The 21,230-nt window shown below is 43.8% G+C and overlaps 1 protein-coding gene across 9 annotated transcripts in view; it reads left to right on the top strand.

Annotated features, from left to right (window-relative positions):
- The window catches only part of LOC119004396 (neuronal PAS domain-containing protein 3), a 234,903-nt gene that overhangs the window by 199,343 nt on the left and 14,330 nt on the right, over positions 1–21,230 (top strand). For all 9 annotated transcript variants that reach the window (XM_037071270.1, XM_037071268.1, XM_037071272.1 and 6 more), the window contains 3 exons: positions 11,126–11,244; positions 13,792–13,985; positions 16,054–16,160. In XM_037071270.1, coding sequence (XP_036927165.1) covers positions 11,126–11,244; positions 13,792–13,985; positions 16,054–16,160 — 420 coding nt within the window. The remainder of the gene's footprint in view (positions 1–11,125; positions 11,245–13,791; positions 13,986–16,053; positions 16,161–21,230) is intronic.

The following is a 21,230-nucleotide window of genomic DNA, read 5'->3' as shown; positions in this document are numbered from 1 at the left end:
GCTGAGATTACAATATCAACAAAGGTTTTCAACAAAAACATTAGTCATGTTAATCACGATAAATGTTTTGATCCAACGTTCCAGATCCTCAAACATCCTGTGATCACCGGCAAACTTTACTGAAGCTGAATGTCATGGGGAAGCAGACGTAAACAAAATGGAGATTAGTGTGGTGCACTGAGAAGAACAAAAGCAGAAGATTGAACGAGTGCAGACGAGTTGAGAGATGCAACATGTTTTATTTTTTAATTCTTCAGGGAGAACTGGATGCTAGCTAACGTTAGCTTCAAGGTCACGAATGCTTCCCGTCATTTGGCAGCACCGCCAGCTGCTCCGGGAGTCCGGTTGTTGTGTTCTGGCTCGGAAAGTACCGGTTTAATCATATATATCAAACATGTTTCACCGTCTGTGAGCGGCTCAGGAGGCTTCGGACCGGATCAGTACCCCTCACAGAAACACAATAAACTGATAAATGAATTGAGGTCAAAGGCTTAAAGTTTGGACAGTTTGTTAAATTTCTCAAGAACTTGGCTCATCAAAGCAGCACGTTCTCCATCGTGAGTGATGATGACTCCATGCCTTCTTTTTGCGTTTAGCATCTCTGATGTCAAAGTGATTTTTGAACTCACCACGAGGGCGACATTTCAAAAACCCTCCTCCCTCACAGCTGCATGACCACATGATGATGACACCTCTGACAGAAATATGACTTTTTACATTTCCTCGTTTCCTTTGTCCCTTCTTATCTGAGCTCTTTGTTCTCTGCTGCTTTAATGATCTGTTTGCATTCAGGTTTCACCACATTTCACACCGTGTTTGAACGTACGGAGTAAAGGCCGAACACGTTCACGTTTACAACATGATTCTGTCCTGAAACAAATCAAAAGACCAACATCTCCAACTTTTCCTCCTCCAGTTAAACTTTACGGGCCGAGCAGCACCTGCAGTGTTTCGCCTGCTGCCTGCACGTAGTTTCATTCACATTCACGCCGGCACACAGAAAAGCTCCCAGTTAATTGAGTATTTATTTCAATTTTCTCTCATCAGGGAGGAAAATTTGTTAGAAAAACACCCAAAATTCAAAGTCCCCCTGGAAGTAACAGTAATTCTGCCCTCCAGGAAAACACCATAAGTTCTCCATTATTAGCTCCTTGCAGTCTAATTGTCCGCGGCGTCCCCTTATTTCAACATCATAAGTCTTTGATTATTGTTGCTAATTACGCTATTAGCACAATGGAGGAGAATAATTCGTCATAATCGCTCACATTTATCATAATTACCCAAGTTTACAGTCACCTACGTTTAATGTCATTTAGAGCGGCCATCGGCAGGCGGCTGCTGCCCAAGGACACACTGACTGTGTGTGTGTGTGTGTGTGTGTGTGTGTGTGTGTGTGTGTGTGTGTGGTGCAGCGTGTTTGTATTTGCATTTGAAAATGTCACTCGGACTCCAGAACAGAAGGCAAAGGTCAGATCTGGTGGTACAAACACTCTCTGTCTCTCTGTTGATCGTCCTGTCACCAGATTCTTCCTGATACAAAAGTCTTAAAAATTAAAACTTCATCATTACTTCACAAACTGTGTTTTTCTATTAACATTTAATTGAAATCACCTCAACCAAAGTCTGTTTGTTGCCTGAATCTAATCAGATATTTGCAGCCGTTGATGATGCCTCCTTGCAGATGATTGGCTCGTTGTTCGGAGGGATGTATGACTACGTAAACTTCAAAATTCGTGATACGTTTGTTGTTAGTTGTTGTTTTTCGGGTGTGTGATGCATCCTCCAAAGATCAGGGAGGAGAAGGAGCATCTGGGAGCCTTCAGGTTGGGACAGACTTCATGCAGTGTTGTAATGTATTTGGCCTTCACATGCTCCTCTGAAGGATGCAGACCTGAACTGCCTTTGTCTCGTAGTTTGTTTACCTCCAGTCTCTGTTCACGTCCGGAGCCACGTAGCCGAGTTCACTCCCTCAGAGCAGTTTGTGGAATTGTACCAGAACTCTTAAAAGTTCCCTCGACATCTGATGTAAACGTGTCGAGTGTGAGGACTGTATCTGAGTTCCTGCTCCTGTATAGAAAATCACACGGCAGCAACATGACGAGAATCCTTCAGCGTCGCCGTGCAGCTGTTCTGTTTCCTGGAACGTAAAGCGCCTCGGTCTCTTTGTCAGAACCTGCTGAATGATTTCCATACAGCAGATCCTCTCCACGCTCGCTCACTGGGAGAATTAGTCACAATGGATTTAGCGAAAGTGCTCAAATTAATTAAATCAGGGTCATGAGTGTTTCTTAAAGAAAAGCAATAAAACCACTTGAGGCAAACAAAGAACTTTTCAGAGGCGGAGGATTATTACTAAAGCAAAATTATCCGTTTGGTTAAGTTTTATTAAACTGCCGCCGCCCGCCGCCGCTCTAAATGGAATCTTTAGAGTACACAATAGCCAATCACAGGCTATTATTATTAGAGTTTTCTAATTAGGCTCCTTAACGAGGACGGGGCTGTTTACAATGGGAGCCGGAGCTGCTCAGATAACGGCGGCAGAGGACAGGGCGACTCCGGACGGCAAATAAAGCGCTCCTCTCTGCTATCTGTCTGTCAGCACGGCGATAACACGGGAACTTCTCAAGGTCCAAGACTCAACTTTTAATTTGTCGAGAGGCAGCGAGGGTGTGTGTGTGTGTGTGTGTGTGTGTGTGTGTGTGTGTGTGTGTGTCTTGTGGGGATAAGATGACGTGTGTGTTTTAAGTTTTTAACACGACAGGCGACAGCTGCAACTCAGAGGAGGGAACGAAAGAGAACGACAGGAGAGAAAACAGGAAAAACTTTTAGAAAGACAACGTGACTTGATGTTAAAGGAAAATAAGGAAGTAAAACAGGAAGGAAGTGACGGCAGGGACAGGAAGTAGAAGAGTAAGTACAATGCTGAGGTACTTCTGAGGTGAATATTGTACTTTTTACTACATTATTTGATTACTTTAGTAATTTTGCAGATTCAGATTAAACAGATGTTTTATGACAGGATAGATAAAACTTTATTGATACCTTGGTGAGATTCACAACTAACTAACTAAAAAAACTTTTATAACACAATAACATGTATTTTGCATCATGAGTACTTTTACTTTTAGTTTGTTGAAGCAAATACTTCAGAGCTCTACTTCGATTTTCATTAAATTGTGGCTGCAGGAACTTCTACATAGTGACAAGAAGGAAGGAAAGAGAGACTAAAGGAGGGAAGGAAGGAAGGAAAGACAAGGAAGGAAGGAAGGAAGGAAGGAAAATTCTCTAAATTCCCGTCCCATCGTTGACTTTGTGATCTCGGCGTGTCGATACTTCACCTGTCGTTCTGTCTGAATGCCTCATTAGTGTTTTTATCTTCTGACGCTCGTCTCTGGATCAGCGCCGGCGGCTTCGTCTCCTCCTCCGACTGAAAGTCTGATCGTGTGAAGCGACATGTGTGCGTCTGTTCCGTCTGATCAGAGACAATAAGTCGTAGTTTGTGTTCATCAGAAGCCGGCGCGGCTCTTCACAGACGTGTTTGTGAAACCAGTTAGCAGCTCGATGAACACGGCCGCCGCGTCTATTCCTCCGCACGCCTTCCTCTGATTACGGATGCTAATCTGTTCAGTCCATCCATCTGTCCTCTCTCCGCCGCCGCCTGGATTCAATTACACCCAACACTCTCCTCGCTCTGTTATCCTCGCCCTCTCTGTTTCTTCTTCGTCCCTATTCTTCTTCTTCTTGTGTTTTTTTTTTTCATACTTCCCTTTCTTGTTTGGTCGTCTTTTATCTGGGGACGCCGCTGTCGTCTCGCCAAACACGAACCGAGAGGCGAGAGAGAAATTAACAGAGAGGAAATAAGGACTCTGAGAAACAAAGGACGAAGAGTGAGCGATGGAGATGAAAACTAAACAGTGGAGGTGTGGACGAGTCGTGATGGATTCAAAGCTCAACTGCTGCCATTTTTTTAAGTTTCAATATCCAGATGTAGTCGAGCTTCCTGTCTATGAACCAGCGTCACCCAGAGGGAAACCAAAAATAATAAAGACAATCGGTTAACGAAGGGCTGCGCTCTCAACATACGTCCGCTGTGAACTAACCACCAGACTCCCTTTAAGATTCGTACGATTTAAAGAGTTGCTGAGTGAGAAGAAAACTTAAACAAACTTTGTGAAACTGCAACAACAAATTCAAAATCGCTGGTGCCTTCTTTTAAATTCGGCACTAAATAACAACCAACATACCGACCCGTCTGCTTGTGATCGGATCAGCCATGTTGATACCAAATGTGGCTGCAGTCTCTGTGTTGCATTGTGGGTAATGTAGGCTCCAGAGAGATCCCGTTGTGTTTGCTGTTAGCTTCGTGTTTGTCTTGTGATCGAGGTGTTTTCAGAGTAAATGCCACACGAGGAGCCACCGGACGCTGCGTTCAGGCGCCTGTCCTCTCTGCGGGAAATCTGATATTTGTAATATTTGTTGTGTTTGTTTATATTTACGTTTTGTTTTTCCTCTCTGATGCGTTGGAGGCGAACAGCTGTGGATCTGTGTGTGTGTGTGTGTGTGTGTGTGTGTGAGAGAGAGAGAGAGACTGTATTCTTTTATTTCCTTCTGTCATCTTTCCTCTCAGCTGTTTGATTATATTTTCTTTCATTTTGATTGGATTTATTTCTTATTACCTCAAATCTTTCAGTGTTTCACATCCAAAAACTCAGTAAAATGTTTCAAGCTGTGTTGCTGTTAGCATCCTGGTACGTCTGATTTTTTTGAGTCATTTTCCACTTTTCCACCATTTTATTAAGACTTTTTAAAAGGCTGTTGCTCTTATATGAAGTCAACACAGATTGATGGCAGATTTCCCATAATGCAGCTCACTTGTGTCATCTCGTTAGAGCCTTGCTTCTTGGTAAACCGACCAGTACCAGAACTTTCTCCGTCTGGTCGAGTTTCTAACGCGGCCTTGCAGACTTACGTCGTTCATCGTGTCCAATCCAGAGAGATAAGCGTTTTAAATTTAGCGCCGTCACACGGGTCGGAAAACCAACTAACACACACTAACAACCAACATTAACATGCTAATGTTGGTGAACTGATTTTAATAGTGTAATTGTAAATTGTACTTTTTTCCTTTTGTCTTCTTCTTCTGTTTCTACACCTCTTTCCACTTTCTGTCCTTTAATCACGTCCCTCTCTCTCTCTGTCTCTGGAAGTAATTATGCAGGTTGCAGATACAGACAATTACTTATTATCTTTCCATTATGTATGTATGCGTGTGTGTGTGTGTGTGTGTGTGTGTGTGTGAGAGACCTCTGACCTCGTTCAAAACAAAGACGAGCTGTCAGTCTCGTCGTCCGTATCAGAGAAAACAAATTGTCTTCTCATTTACTCTCCTCGTCCTCCCTCCTCTCTCCACTCGTCGTCTCTTCTCTTCGTGGCCAAATGTATGTGGACGCCTTGACCACCGTACGTGATGGTTTATGTTAAATCCATCACGTACGGCGTCCACATACTTCTGGCCACACTCTTCCTTCTCCGTCTCTACTCCTGCCCCCCTCTTTTATCCTCTTTCCTTCTGTCTTCTTTTCATTTCCCAAAAGAGGAAGAGGAGAAGCTAAAGACAGCTTAGAAAAGTCTTAAGAGTCCCGTCACAGGAGAAGGGAGGCGCGGGAGACGGAGGGGGGAGGAAGATGAGCTGGAGGAGGAGGGGGGAGGCGTCTCAGCGGAGGAAAGACAGGAGGAGGAAGAGGAGAGAAAGAAAGAAAGACGAAGCCGGGATCAAGGCGTCTCCAGACTATTAGAGCGCTGTTTGATTTGAGCTCATTGTCCTGATAAGACCGTCAAAATAAAAGTCCTTTTATATCACTGCAGAGAGGGGGAGGAGGGAAGGTGAAGAAGAGGAGGAGGAGTCATTTTACCTTTCTTTACCTTCGGTTCCCAGGCTGTTGCATTGTGGGAAAAGGCTTTGAGGAAATCTACCATCTCACACACACACACACACACACACACACACACACACACACACACACACACTGTACTTCTGTGTGAAAAAGTAAAAACTGTGTGTAATTAATTAATCTGTCTAAACTTTTGTTTAATTTTACTTTTATTTAATGTTTGATTTTGTAAAATTGCACCTCCTCTTCCTCTTCATCCTCTTCTTCCTACCTCTGGCTCTAGTCCTCTATCTCCATCCTTTTGTCCTCCTCTCCTCCTCTTCCTCTTCTACCTTTTTTACTTCCTTCCCCTTCTTCTTCTCATCTCTACATCCTCCCCTCTTTCCCCATCACCCTCCTCCTCCTCATGTCTCTCCTTCTGTATCCTCTCCCTCTTTTCTTCCTTCTTTTCCTCTTCCTCCATCTTTTTCCTCTTCCTCTTCCCCGTCTTCCTCTTCCCAGTCTCCTTCCTAATCTCTACATCCTCCTCCCATCTTCCTACCTGAACCTCCTCCCCCTCCACCTGTTTTGTCCTCCTCTTTTTCCATTCTTTCCCTCCATCCACCTTATCCTTCTTCTTCTCGCCCTCTCCTCCCTTTCCTCCCCCCACCTTCACCTCCTCCTCCTCCTCCTCTTCCTCCTCCACACCTTCAGTACACCGAAAAATTATCACTTGGGCTTTTCTCCCTGACACAATTTGTCAAATTCCGGCTGATAGGAAACACACTCTATTCATAAGGCGAGTCTCGCCTCCTCCCCTCCTCCTCCCCCGTCCTCCCCCGTCCTCCCCCCTGACGGTAGCAATTCAATTACAGGCGAGGAGGCGATAGTGAGCCGGAGAGGCAGGAATATGACAGGACAGTTACAGAGTGTTTACACAATTAAACTTTCACTGACAATACGCTCTGTGTGTGATGAATGCCTCCACACACACACATACACACACACACACACACACAGAGGTGTGTGTGTGTGTGAGTGTGTTTATATACTGTATATTTAGGTTATGTCTGCTCTTATATATTCGTGTGTGTGAGCGTGCGAGCTACAGCACATTTGTCATGATTGCCTCTCGCCCGCCACCTCTCTGATGTCCCTCGGCTCAGCACTGCTGTTGCATTGTGGGTAAAAACAGGTTGAGGAGGGAGGAATTGATGGAGAAGAGAGGGGGGAAGTAAAGTTCAGCAATTTTGGAGGAAAAGATTCATGTTGTTTTTGAGCACAAGAAGTCAGAGGTGGAGTCAGGATGCAGTTAGCTTAGCTTAGCATAAACACTGGAAACAGAGGGAAGCAGCTAGCCTGGGACATTTGGATGCAACCACCAGGAAAACACGCTCTAGCTACTTCCTGCTGCGTGAACTTTTTTGATTCCTGAGCTGAGAAATAAAGCGGCGAGTGAAAACAGTTGATTCGTGACCTTTGTGACATTTAGACGACTCAATAAATCTAACATTTTCCGTTTTCTGAGCGTCGTCTGTTTGTTTTCAGCCACTTAAAGTTGCTAAGTGACTCGTCCTGCTGCTACATGTGTCCGTCTTATCTGCTGCGTTGTGTTTCGCTTGTTAAGCCAGTTAAATGTGTGTCTTCCTCACTCTGCCGTCACTTCGTCTCGTCTTCTTGGCGGCGGCGGCTGGTGGAGGTTGCGTTGACCTTGCTGTAGCTCGCTTTGTCTCGTCCCGCATGTCGCCGTCACGTTAGCTAGTTATCAGTCGGACACAACGGGCTCCCTGAACCAGGCAGCGCTATTAGACTGTCTGACAATGATACACCGTCCCACCGAGACTTCACACACACACACACACACACACACACGTGCAGAGAAACCCTCGGCACTCTGGGTATTGTCCAAAGATCACAGGCGTAGGTGAGTTGTTCTTTTTAATTAATCATTTGTCCTTCAAACGAGGGAAAGTTTCCGCGCCGTAGATAATTAGGTCCCAGAGTCGGGCGGCGGCGGAGCCGGCAGCCACCTGCTGCCTTTGTAGCGCTAATCTTTGTCTTGTAGGAGCGGCGTCCCCGAAGACGCCACGGCAACGCTCGCCGAACGAGCAGAATGAGAAAACACCTCTGAATCCCCACATGGTCCTCGTCCTCCTCCTCCTCCTCTTTCATTCCCTCTACTTTTATTCCTCCTCTGCTTCTTCTTCTTCTTCTTCTTGTTCCTGAAACTCTTCTTCTTCTTCTCATCCTCCACATCTTCTTCCTCTCCTGTCTTTTTTCTTTTTTCCTCAAACCTCTTCTGTTCTTCCTCTCCACCTTCTACTTCTTCTTCTTCTTCATTTCCACCGCTCCACCTCCTGTTCCCCCTCTTTTTTCCGTCCCTTCCATCATTTTCTCCTCATATCTTCCTTTTCTTCTTCTTCTGCTTCTTTTCCGAGGCTCCTCTTCCTCCCCCCTCACTCCTTCTCCATGTTTCTTTTCATCTTCTTCGATCAACTTCTTCTTCTTCTTCTTCTTCTTCTTCCTCTCTTTCATCCTCTTTTGTCTCTTCTCTCTTCATGCAGGAATTGTTTAATTGCACACACACACACACACACACACACACACACACAGAGCCTTGGCAAGGAGGTGTGTGTGTTGAAGTGAAAGGGCAGACCTGGTGTGTATGACAATGAAAGAGATACTGTGTGTGTGTGTGTGTGTGTGTGTGTGTGTGTGTGTGTGTGTGTGTTGCTGTGGGGAAACTAATCCTATTAATTCAAAGTGAATAACAAAGAGAGAGAGAGAGAGAGAGAGAGGGTCCTGCTCCCCTGTCGTTCGTCCGTCCTCCCTCCATCATCATTATTCCTCCGTCAGATCGGCGGCTGATTTCCTGGAGGACCGAGAGAGAGAACGGACCGACTGACGGAGGGATGGAGGATGGAGGTCGTCTGGGGAAGCCTCCTTCCTCTCCTCCATCACCTCTCTGTTTTCCTCCTTTTCCTTCTCTTATCTCTTTTTCCAGTTACTCTTCCTTCTCTCTTTCCTCCATCCTTTGCTTCCACTCCACCTTTCCTTTATACTTTTGTTTCTATTTCCTCATTCCCTCTTTTATTATCTACATCTTTCTTTCTTTCATGTTCCTCTTCCTGTCACTTCTGTCCTTTCCTCTCTTCCTCTTCTCTTTCCATCTTCCTGTTTTCTGCTTTTGTTTCCTCAGGATTCATTGCTTTACCTTTTTCCTCCCTTTCTTCCTGTCCTCCTTCCTCCTTCTTTTATCATTTCCTGCCCTTGTCCAACACGTCTCCATCCCTCTTTCTTCCTTTCCTTCCTCTCTCTCTTTGTCTTTTGCTTCTTCCCCTTCCTCTTCACTTCCTCCTTCTCCCTTTTCATTTAGCTCTATTTCCTTTTTTCCTTCTGTCGTGTTCCTCTTTTTTCTCTTTTCTTTCATCCATCTCCTCCTTTCATTTGTTGTCCCTCCTCCCCTTTATTCTCTTCCTCTCTCTCCCTATTTTCTTCTCCCTCCCTCCCCCCCTCCCTCTTGTCTCTCCCCCTTCAAGGACATTTATATTATAAAGGATGAATTTGCATATTAATTCATTTCTTTCAATTTTTTCAGATTAGACGTTGTCAACACGTATCAGCGCTGATCAAACCGCCGCGTCCGCCAGAGACCTGTGTGTGTGTGTGTGTGTGTGTGTGTGTGTGTGTGTGTGTGTGTGTGTGTGTGTTTGTATATGTGCGTGTGTGTGTGTGTGTGTGTGTGTGTGTGTGTGTGTGTCTTGTAAAAGAAGGAAAAACAACCTGCCGCACAGCGTTCACAACACAGAAACACACACTGGTACAAATCGATATATACAGTAAACATAAAGTACGTCGTGTACAAAAACGCACAGGGAGACGATTTATCTGTCAGAGCTTCTGGAGGAAACAAACCACAGAGTCACATGTTCAGATTTGTATCTGTGATTTGTTTAAACTTCAGGACTCGATCCATCCTGATCCAAACAAGCCGTCCATCCACTGCTTTAGGTTTCCTGAACACATGATACAATCGCCAGAATAAACATGGTTTGGCTTAAAATACCAGTTTTTGTCTTCACGAACACGGCTGGAGAAGATCCCAGGTGTCCTTAGAAACACCTGGTTCTGTTGCTGGAAATGTTGTGACATCCTGTGAACAATGGCTGGTTTTATTCACCACAGAAACATCTAGAAACTTTCCAGGTCGCCCTAAAATATTAAAGTTTTGATGCCACAAAAACAGCTGGAGAGGATCCACCTTCCTGTGAGAGACTGAACTTGGACTGTAAACATCACCTGGTCTCTTGAAAAACACCTGAATCTGTCGTGACAAAATCACCTGGGAACGTCTCCCAGTCGACGTAAAAACACCTGGGACTGATACCACAAAAATGGCTGGAAATCCTTAAAAACACCTGGAAACATCCCCAGGTGTCCTTAAAAAACACCTGGCTTTGTTTCGATGGGATGGTCGACATCATCTGGTCATCGTCTCTAGATCGCTCTAAAAATCATCGAGTTTAAATAAATAAATAAATGTGTCGACTTCCTGTGTGTGTGCGTGTGTGTGTGCATGCGTGTGTGTGTGCATGCGTGTGTGTGTGCATGCGTGTGTGTGTGTGTGCGTGCGTGCGTGCGTGCATGCATGCGCATGTGTGTGTGTGTGTGTGTGTGTGTGTGTGTGTGTGATGAGACGTCTCCCAGCTGTCTCTCCTCCGTCACTCCCTCTGATGGATGGATGTTATGAATATGCAGCTGATTTCTGCTGCTGACAGTTGGAGCGTTTCGGCCGCTGAGGAAAAAAAAGTCCACTTCCTGTCTGTGATAAGACTTTTATTTTGACGGTCTTGACCTCAGACGATCGCAGCCTTAAAACAAAATGAGATATTTCTTGTTAACGCAGCTTTACTTTGTGCTGAACGTCCTGTTGGGCTGGTTTTGTTCCCCTCGTCTCGGCTCCTGATGTGTTTTGACATCTCGCCGTTTGATCGCCATGAGCTGCTCTCAGATGATTGGCAGTTTGACAGCAGCTGTGATTGGCCGACTGATCCCGCTGAGAGAATTAATGTATTTATTTGTTTTACGCAGATTAAAACCACTCGTGTTTCAACTGTTTGAACTGACGTTAGCCGTCTTGTCCAGTCAGTAACATGTATGAATGTGCGTCCCTGTTTGGATCTGCGCCTCCGAGTGTTTTCTTTAAAAGTTAGATATTTAAATAAAGAAGTGTTTGTGTGTTTTGTGTGTTTCAGTGGAGTCGAGCAGTCCCAGCCTCCTGGCTCCTGACAACACGCTGGAGCGCTCCTTCTTCATCAGGATGAAGTCGACACTCACAAAGAGAGGAGTTCACATCAAGTCCTCAGGATATAAGGTGAGCTGATGAACACCTGCAGCTCAGGTAGTGTCGCTGTTTTTAGTGTTTTGGTGAGACGAGGGGTGTTCAGTTGGTTGCAGTGTTCCTCCTCGCCACTAGATGCTGCAGACTGGAACTTTGAAAGGTGCAACGAGAGCGAATTTGATCGCAGCAACGTCGTGTTTCTGTTTCCTGTAACAGCAGGCGTGTAAATATGCAGCCGCACACACACACACACACACACACACACACACAGGATCAGTGTTAACATAATAAACCTGCTGACTCTCCGTCACGTCCTGGAGAGATCTGACCGGTGTGTGAGTGTGACAGCAGAATATATTATCAGCTGCTGGCTCAACGACAAATGAAGTGATCCAAATGTAAATCTGTAATCCCACCGTGTGTGTGTGTGTGTGTGTGTGTGTCTGAGAGTGACTCATGGTGTGTTTTTTTTATTTACAGGTTCAGGTGTGTGTTGTATTTCTGAATACATCTCTATGTTTGTTAATATTTCCTTTATAATATAAATTTTCTCGTCCACTGTCGTCTAACTTTGTTAAAAAAAAATGTAACATGTAAGTGTAATAAAAACAATAACGCTTATTTTTTAATTTAACTTGATAAAATACAAACAAATTGTATTGATAAAGAAATCTGATGTGTCACATTGAAAGGAAGGAAGGCTTTTATTGTGAAAAATCTGCACAGGAAGCTTCATTGGCAGTTAAAAAGTTGTGACGTGACTGTCGTTACACTGATGACTCTGACCTTCATACTTCTATCTTAATTCAAATTTAATTCATATGAACAGTTTCAGATTATTCTTGCACTGTTTCTTTTTTTTTTACTTTCATCACTTTAATCTGCAACACAATCAACAACGTAACAGCTGATTCTCACCAAAATATGATCAAAGTTAGAAACAGAGTCTGTTTCTACTCCGAGTTCAGAGTTACAATCTGTCTTTTGTGTTCAAACGGTCGTAAACACTGCAGCCGCTAAACAAACGCATTCTCAATCAATGAAGTGCTGAGAGTGTGTGTGTGTGTGTGTGTGTGTGTGTGTGTGTGTGTGTGTGTGTGTGTGTGTGTGTGTGTGTGTGTGTGGTATAGCATGTTCCACCTGGCAGACTCAGATCACATGCAAATCGCTGTGGAGACAGAGACGCACATAAATATTCATCCACACGTATGCATATATTACCACACACACACACACACACACACACACGCAGTGTTACAGTTAGTAGTTTTAAAGCCTGTGTGTTGCAGCAGAGACCTGACGGAGGAGGAAGCAGCCGGTAGTTTACAGGATTAATATCAGTTTCACGTCTCGTGTCCAGATCAACAGATGAACAACAACAGCTAACAGCCTCCGAACACGCTAAAGCTGCAAAGAAGCTGCTTAAAACAGAAACAGTCAGAAAAACACTGAGAGGAACAGAAGGAAGTGTCTCCTTAAAAACACAGTGTTTTATGTCATGGAAACAGCTGGATATCTCTGCAGGTGTCCTAAAAAACACCCAGCTTTGACGCCCCAAAAGCCAAGAAACGTCTTCAGATCTCCTCAAAACACACCAAGATTTTAGGTCACTTAAACCACCAGAGATGAGACGTACGAAGGTCTCCTCAAAAACACCACGAAAAACTCTTGGAAAGGCCTCCAGGTCTCCTCACAAAGACCTTGTTTCCACAGCACGATATGCACAGAAAATTCCACAGATCTTCTTAAAAACATCCAGATTTGACGCCACAAAAATCCTTGAGAGCATCTGCAGGTCTCCTTAAAACACCTGATTACATCACCAGGAAATCACTGCAAATGTCCACAGCTCTCCTGAAAATCACCCTGTTTTAACACCAAATAACACAAAGAAACGTCTTTAAAAACATCCAGTTTGACACCACAGATGTAGATATAAGTGTCTGCAGGCCTCCTCGATATCACCTGGTTTTGTGGCTAATAATCATAAAATGTCCTGCTGTAATGAGACGTTGAGTACAAATGTCAACCGTGGACGTTTCTGCGCTGAACCTTCAGACTTCCTGCTCGTCTGTCCTTCCTCGTTCGACCTCATATTTGTCACATTTAAAGAGAGACAGGAAGAAGAGAGGGACAGAAAGTGACACTGCATTTAAAAGACAAACATTTCCCCTGCGAGCGGCAGCAGCTCATTAACATTTCTCGCAGATCCGTCGCATCCGACAGACTTTTGAAGCTTCACACGAGTTTAAAGCCCCGGATAATTACACCCTTCACTCTCCCTCTGACTGCCAGCTCCTCTTTCTTTCTGTCTTTCTTTCTTTCTTTCTTTCTTTCTTTCTTTCTTTCTTTCTTTCTTTCTTTCTTTCTGTTTCGTTCACTTCATCATATGAGAGGTAAAATCCACAAAAGTTCCCGTCGATCAGCCTGTTTGGATCAGAACTGACCTCAGCTTCTGTGTCATGTGACCGTCGTGACTCCTGGACTCTTATCTGATAATGATGATAATAATAATAATGACAATATAGAATATAAATATAAACTCTTTCTTCTTCTGTCTGTCTTTTCTTCCCCGCCCAGGTGATCCACGTCACGGGACGTCTTCGCATCAGGATGGCGTTGACGCACAGCCGCTCGGTGCCCAATCAGATCATGGGGATGGTGGTGGTGGCTCACGCCCTCCCGCCGCCGACCATCAACGAGGTTCGCATCGACTGTCAGATGTTCGTCACCCGAGTCAACATGGACCTGAAGATCGTCTACTGCGAGAACAGGTAGAGGAGGGCGGAGGGCAGGTTCAGGGGTTTTCATTAAAAATATATCTTGAAGACATTTAATGAAAATAAATATAAATATCAAATATTATTTTATGTCACATTTAATTTCTTTATTTTGACTTTTGATTCTGACACAGTTTTAGTACTCCACAATTTAGAATTTGTTTCTATAACAATTCATAAACATAAATGTATAAAGAGCAGCTAATATATGTGTATATTAATTTATTTATGTATTTTTATTTTTGACAATTTCAATCCTCCGTATTTTAGCACCTTCAGAATACCGTATAAACATCTTTTATTGCTTATTTATTATGGTGGCCATTTAAATCTTCTATTATTAAGATCTTGTTTCTAAAATAATAAATATACAAACATCAGAGCAACACAGTATAAAGAGCATCAAACTTTTTCTCATTGTTATCTTTTTTTCTTTTTCTTTTTGGATTTTGGCTTTTCCAGTCTACTGTAATTTAGAATTTGTTTATACAAATAAACACACAAAAAAAGCAACAATGTGTAAACAGCAGCTAACAAAGCTACTGTACATTTATTTATTCTTTTATTAGTTTGTGATTTTGGCCCCGTCGGCTCTCCGTACTAAACATCAGGTTTACACCTGTTTCTGCATTCATGTTTCATCGCAGCTGTTGGAGGGAAAATAAAAAAAGAGAAGTTGTCTGGCTTGTCGGAGCTTCGTATTCATGAGGACGTGTGACCCAATCCTCCTGGTTTAACAGTGAAATACGCCGCTGATGGATCCGGCCGCTTCCTTCTGTCCAGATAAAGCAGATAGGCATCAGGATCTCGCTCAGGAGTTAACCGGCCGACTGCGGAGATTCATATCAGGGCCCAGGAAGAAAAAAAAAAAAGAAACCTTCATGTTTTATTATAAAAAGAGAGGAGGGAGAAATGATGGTAGACAGATTGCTTTTTTTGTGGGTGGAAAAAGGGACACAAAGCGAAGGCAGATGATGATATTCAATGCGGAGCGACAGAAAGCGAACAGACAAGCGTCGCTCCCATTACAGCCCCATTTTGAGGATGAGTTTCTAAGAGAATGAGAAAATGGGAGGATGGGTTTTTTTTTCTAAAGAACAGAGTGTGCTGTTATCTGCCTGCCAGACATTAGTCTCCCCCCACCCGTCCTCTATCAGAACGATACCTGGGAAATTGTTCCGTCTATCCTGTGGCGAATTTGCTCAAATTAAACCTTTTAAAGCTGATGTGTGTTCGCGGTACAATAGACAGACGGGCTTCACTCTCTGTTTGTTCAGTTATTAGCTTTCTCTCTTCTTCTTCTTCTTCCCTGAATCTTTTAATCGTCGAGTACCAGAACTGCACAGGGACGAGTTTATATGTTTCAAAGTTTCATGATGTTTTGCAGTGACAGAAACAGAAGCTGAGGAGTCCTGAGACGCCGCGATGAACCACAGCGTGTTGTAATCTGCTCGTAACGCTGCAGTGTCGCTGCTGACGGCACATAAATGTTCAAATTCTCAGAGAAAAATATAAAACACTAGATGAGAGAATGAAAATAATCGATCAGTGACTCAGATCTTCACTGGCTGGTTTTCAACAAACTAAATCAAACTCTCGTTGTTTTCATGAATAAACTGAATAAACGAACAACACTGTTTGACTTTCTTTACATGTGGCGGACCCCGCCACCCGTTTAGCTTCAATCAGTGTTCTGGGACCTTTTTCTCCTCTGAGAACAGCTGGTTTGTTCACGTATGGAGCAAAATATTTGTATTATTACCTCATTAAACTTGTAAACTGAGTTTGAATTTCTTTGGCTTGTTAGCATAACATTAGCTTCCTGGCTAACAGCTGAGCGGAGAGACTTTCCACTGAACCTCACAGGGTTGTAATTACTTTTACTGATGTTAGAACAACAATACAGTGATTACATTAAACTAGTTTTAGGTAATTTGTACAAAGAATCAACTGTAAATGTTTCAGAATATGGACAGAAAATCTTTTGATCATACTTCTTCATATTTCTGGAAAAAAAAAAAACTTACATTATCGATAACTTTATTGATCTTCTGTGTCTCAGGATCAGCGACTACATGGACCTGACCCCGGTGGACATCGTGGGGAAGAGATGTTATCAGTTCATTCATGCTGAAGACGTGGAGGGGATCAGACAGAGTCACCTGGACTGTGAGTACACCTGGATACATACTACACACTGATTGGACGATCAGGTCCACTCACAGATCGTTACAGGTGACGACTCACGCTGTGCTCAGCTTCTTCTGGAATGAGTCGGGTGGACAGACGGGATGAATTCTGTAGTTTTTCCTCATATAACCTTCCAAAGTCACGATCTGCTGCTAGATTGTTGTTGGTCCTGTTACGTTGCTTTCTGAGATGTTTCTCTTTTATTTGAAGAGTGAAGGATCAGTTTAGTTGTCAGACTGAACGTCTTCAGAACGTCACAGTCAACATCGATTCGGTTCTGTTTCGACCTCCGCTGGCTGATCAGAGGCGAAACAGATCTGTGCCCCCATTCCACTTTTTGTAGCGGTCAACCAGACGGTGAGGTGGGACTGAATCTGAAGTTTTAACAAACATCAGATGCATTTTTCAAAGATTAACGGCTGTTTTATACAAAATCACATCGATGTGCATTTCATTTTTGTTCTTGCTATCGATTTGAAGTCGTTTGATCAATAAACTGTCAGAAAATGGTGAAAAATGTCGGAGACGACGTCCTCACATGTCTGGTTCTGTCCACAGCCCAGAGATGTTCAGTTCTCGGTCGTCTTCTTCCCTCTCTGGCGTCTACAGCAGCAGCCTTTCAAGATTTAAACTTGGTTAAAGTTTCCACTTAGACGATCCTCTCTCTCGTCTATCTTTGAAAAGTTTCCTCGCCGCAGCAACTCTACAATCTTATTACCCTTGTCAGGAGGCATAATACACTCCGCCTCACGCACACAGCGAGGCAGAGGTTTGGTGTCCCTGTTTAGTGGCTGTCTGGATGATTTGCGGCGTGCTGTTTGTTGCTGCAGTCGGATCTTTACTGTGGTGGTAAAAGCTGAGGAGGCGTTCAGAGCTGCACGGCGTTTCACGGCGTGTCGGAGGCAGTGAAGGCGTTTGGGCGGAACGCCAAATAATAACAACCACACAGCAAGGACAACACGGCTGATGGGAGTCAAACCGCAGACGGAGGTTACAGGCAGATGCTATCAGATACTTTCTGCTGCAGTCACACTCAGGCAGCAGCGTGAGACTTTTATCTGCATTCACATTAAACATCATCGTTTATTTACAGCGAGTGTGACCAAAACTTTACTAACGTCTCAAGGCCTCTGAATGATTCTGTTGTCTTCTGGCAGTAGACCTGTTGGTCAGATAATCGATCCTGTAGGTTCGAAAAGTGTCTTTAAACAAACCGAGACAGTGAACATGTTCTGAAGTCCAGATACTTCAGTCAGAGTTCTGATCCAGCTTGTTTCCTCCAGCACAGTAACAGAGTTCAGGCTCTGACATGGACTCAGAGTATCAGAGTAAAAAGTCTCCCTCTGAAGGACATTTGTGCTCAAAGCTAACTGAAGCTCACGTCATATTAATAGAATTCAAAGACTATTAAAGTTAAAGGTAGAATCAGTAGGATTTGTCCCAGCTGTTCCTGAACGCACCACAAAGACAGTTGATTGTTGAGTCTCATTCCCAGGACGTCAAATAGACACATGTTGGGTTGGTAAAGCATCCCGAGCAGCAACAAAGAGAGAAAATCAGCAGATCCAGGCAATAAATAGATAAATAATAGATAATAAATGATAATCCTGCCTGCAGTCACTATAACTCATGACCAAACTAAAACATGTCACACACCTCGCCAGGAAAAAAGAAAAAGCATGAAGCTCCCTCAAACTTTTTCAATTACCTTCTCAGAAACTTCCTGAGCTCTGAACATCCAGAGTGGCAATCAGGAAGTGACTCTACGGCGGCCCGGCGGGGTCAGACGGAACAAGGAGGGGGGAGGTTAGGATGTGTAAAACATGAAAAAAAAGGAAGTGAAATATGGAGGGAGATTATTCCTCCGTGGCTGCTGTGAGGATGGGAGGTCAGGGAGGCGAGCCGGCAGCCAGCGGTTTAAATGACTTGGTTTTAGTCGAGCGTAGTCTAATACAGCACCTTCACTCACCTCGGCTGCTCGTTTTATTCTTCCTCTTTCAAAATTAATTTCCTCTCTGAAAGGGGGGCTTTCAGAAACCGATGGCTACGGGGCGGCGAGTCTTTTCTCTCCCCGTCAAACGGAGCGGCGGCAGATTGTTCTGAAATCTGCCTTTCTGTGGGCAGTTTAATTCGGTGGCTTCATGAACTCGCCGCTGATTGTGTTGGAGCTGATTTCAGAGCCGCCGTCTAATGATTCTCCTCTGTTTCAGCAAACGTGCCGAAGCTTTTCCGTCTAATTGGACGGTGACGGGTCCAGTTAGGGTGTTTGTCAGTGATGGCAGTGCTGGAAATAAAGGACCCGGAAGAAATAATACTTGAGTAAAAGTACAGGTGTGTTGTTAGAGTATTACTAGTCATCTTTGAAACAGTAAAGTACCTAAATCAAAAGTAAATTCCACAGAATTTGTCTCATCAGTAACAACCACAGCAGTGAGCAGCAGATGTTTGGCGCGTTAACGTGGCGACACATCACCAGAGTCATTGTTAGAGCGTTTCTGCAGAACCAGAGAAGTTAAAACTTTACGTTTGTTTAGGTTGAATTTCATGTTTCTCTCTTCTCTTCTTCTTTGCTTGAGCTCTGGTTAGTTTGAGACACAAAAACAACTCGGTGAGCGTTAGAAAACATTGTGGTTTGGATTAAAATACCTCAAACATTATCGTGAAGAGGAAGGAAGAGAGGAAACGAAACGTCAGAATGATATTGAGATTTTTGAGTCCGTCCTCTAGTTCCAACATGGTAATATTTTTACATTATTACATTCAGCTGAGAGTCTTTCAGGAAGGTGGACCGACGATAACGACTTGCAGCTGTAGCGAGGAGCGAAGAGCGCTCGTATGAAATAAGAAGCTCAGTCTGATCTCAGGATCTCAGCTTCCTGATGTCAAACTGCAGGAAAAAAGTTCTCACAATATTTACTAAAGAATTGATTGAAACAGATTATAGAATTTTTTTTTCCTTGCTCCGTCTGATTGCACGTTTTCAGGTTGAGCACAAGAAAACTCTGTTTTTGTATCAAAGGGAGTTTCTGGTGTCTCGGTGTGCTGCGGCAGCTGCAGGTTCCTCAGGTGAGAAAAAGACTTGGTGCAGAACAGCAGCAGCTCGCAGCCTCAGATTTTTTAGAGGGATTTATTTCCACGTCTGCTGTCGGTTCTCCCGCTGCTGCAGGAGTCGGATAGTTAGGGAATCGATCAAGGTGTATTTTAGAGGGATAGCCTGTTCTCTCAACAGGGATCTAAATTTTAAAAGGCTTCTTTTTAAGTGGAGGACGAGGCGTGATCCCTCTCTGTGAAAAGGCGTCGCTCTCTAAGTCTCTATCATTACCTGCTGACAGCCGGTCTTAGCTCGGGTCAGATCTCAAAGTCAATCTGTCCTCGTTTCCACCGCGAGAACAGAGAGAGAGAAAGACGGCGAGATGGAGGAGGAACGAGTGATTTGTAGGAAGAGAAAAGAGGGAAAAACACAGAAATACTTGGCACAGGGGATGAAGAGAGAGCGGCGTCTTCTCTCATAGAATGGGAGAGAAATGGGAATGAGTGATTCGCCGACAGAAGAGAGGACAAAATGCTCATTTTCTCAAGGAGAGACGAGTAAAGAGGAAGATGTCCCACTTGGAGGGAGAAAGAGGAACGTATAGAGAGAAAATCACAAGAAATAAGGTTCAGCTGTTGGAGAGACGGAGGAAAAGGAAGAGATGCTTCAGATACGAAGAGGACGTGTGAGCATGAAGAAAAACAAGGTTCTCGTGGTTTTATAGAAATAAAGTAAGAATCTTCTTCATCAGTTGAGTTTGGATAAAGGAGAGATGGTGCCGGAAAGAGGGCAAGAAAACGCTGTTCTTTCACAATAAAAGCATCAGTCAGGAGAAAAACTATGGAGGCGAAGTTAAAAACAAAACATCCTGTTGACTTTCACAATAAAGCTCAGTGAGAAACGTTTGCAGTTTGTGGTTCAGGAAGCGATCAGACGAGTTCAGATGTAATGACAGATGACTGGAGAGAAGTTCTGATCATGTTTCGTTTATGAAGCAAACGGGTGATTTTTCATGTGATGAGTGTAAACCTGCAACCTGCTGTCCAAACATAATGACTATAAATGTTCTTAGTTACAAAAGAAAGAAAGGAGAAGGTATTTTCAAAAGTGTGGAAACAAGAAGACAGAAGAAGATTCACTCGCCTTCTTACAAGAAGAAGAAGAAGAAAAAGAGATTTGCAGCTCTGGTTCTCAGGGAGTCAAAGGACGACAGGAGGGAAACTGTGTCAATAAGAAAAAGAAGATGTTCAGACATAATCAGGAAGAAGAATGAAAAGAGGAAGAGGAAACAGAGAAAGGAAAGAAACCGACAGAGAGACGACAGAAAAAGAGGACGAGACAGACGGGATGTTTTGGTGAGAGAGACGATGGAGAGACGTTCAAATTCAACAGGATATAAAAGAGAGCGAGAGACGAGCAGAGGAGTGAAAGCTCGGTGGATTTAAGCCTGCGGGCGTTTTAGCAGAGCTCGTCTCTCCGGACTCACTCTGCCTTTAATGAATCCACACACACACACACTGACAGGCAGACAACACACACACACACACACACACACACACTGACAGGCAGACAACACACACTAACACACACTAACACACACACACACACCTGTGAAACTATCCACACAAGCACGTTAGTAAAACACACCAAGAGAAAAAACGAGGAGCGAGAGACATGGACAACCTCAACGACAGGACAAACACACACACACACACACTAACACAAGGTGACGTCACCTGCTAGCATGTAATCTTTTGCAGTTAACAGATGAGACGTGATGACATCATCTATGCCCGCCCTAGATCCTACAACAGAACAGCCAATGAGTGACCTTCTCTCTTCTTCTTCTTCTTCTTCTCTCCTACTGAGACACTTATATGCCAGATGACTGATGCATCATGCAGCCAATGAACTTTCAAATCAGTGCATCCAGTCTGTGTTTATAAGGAAATAAAGAACTATAATGAGTTTTTGCTGCTGATAATCTCAGTCGGATGTAATTTGAGGTCATAAAATAC

This window comes from Acanthopagrus latus, chromosome 16 (genome assembly GCF_904848185.1).
Source record: "Acanthopagrus latus isolate v.2019 chromosome 16, fAcaLat1.1, whole genome shotgun sequence".
Taxonomy (NCBI): domain Eukaryota; kingdom Metazoa; phylum Chordata; class Actinopteri; order Spariformes; family Sparidae; genus Acanthopagrus; species Acanthopagrus latus.
Note: the sequence above shows the minus strand (reverse complement) of the source record. Positions and strands in the feature narration are given on the sequence as shown.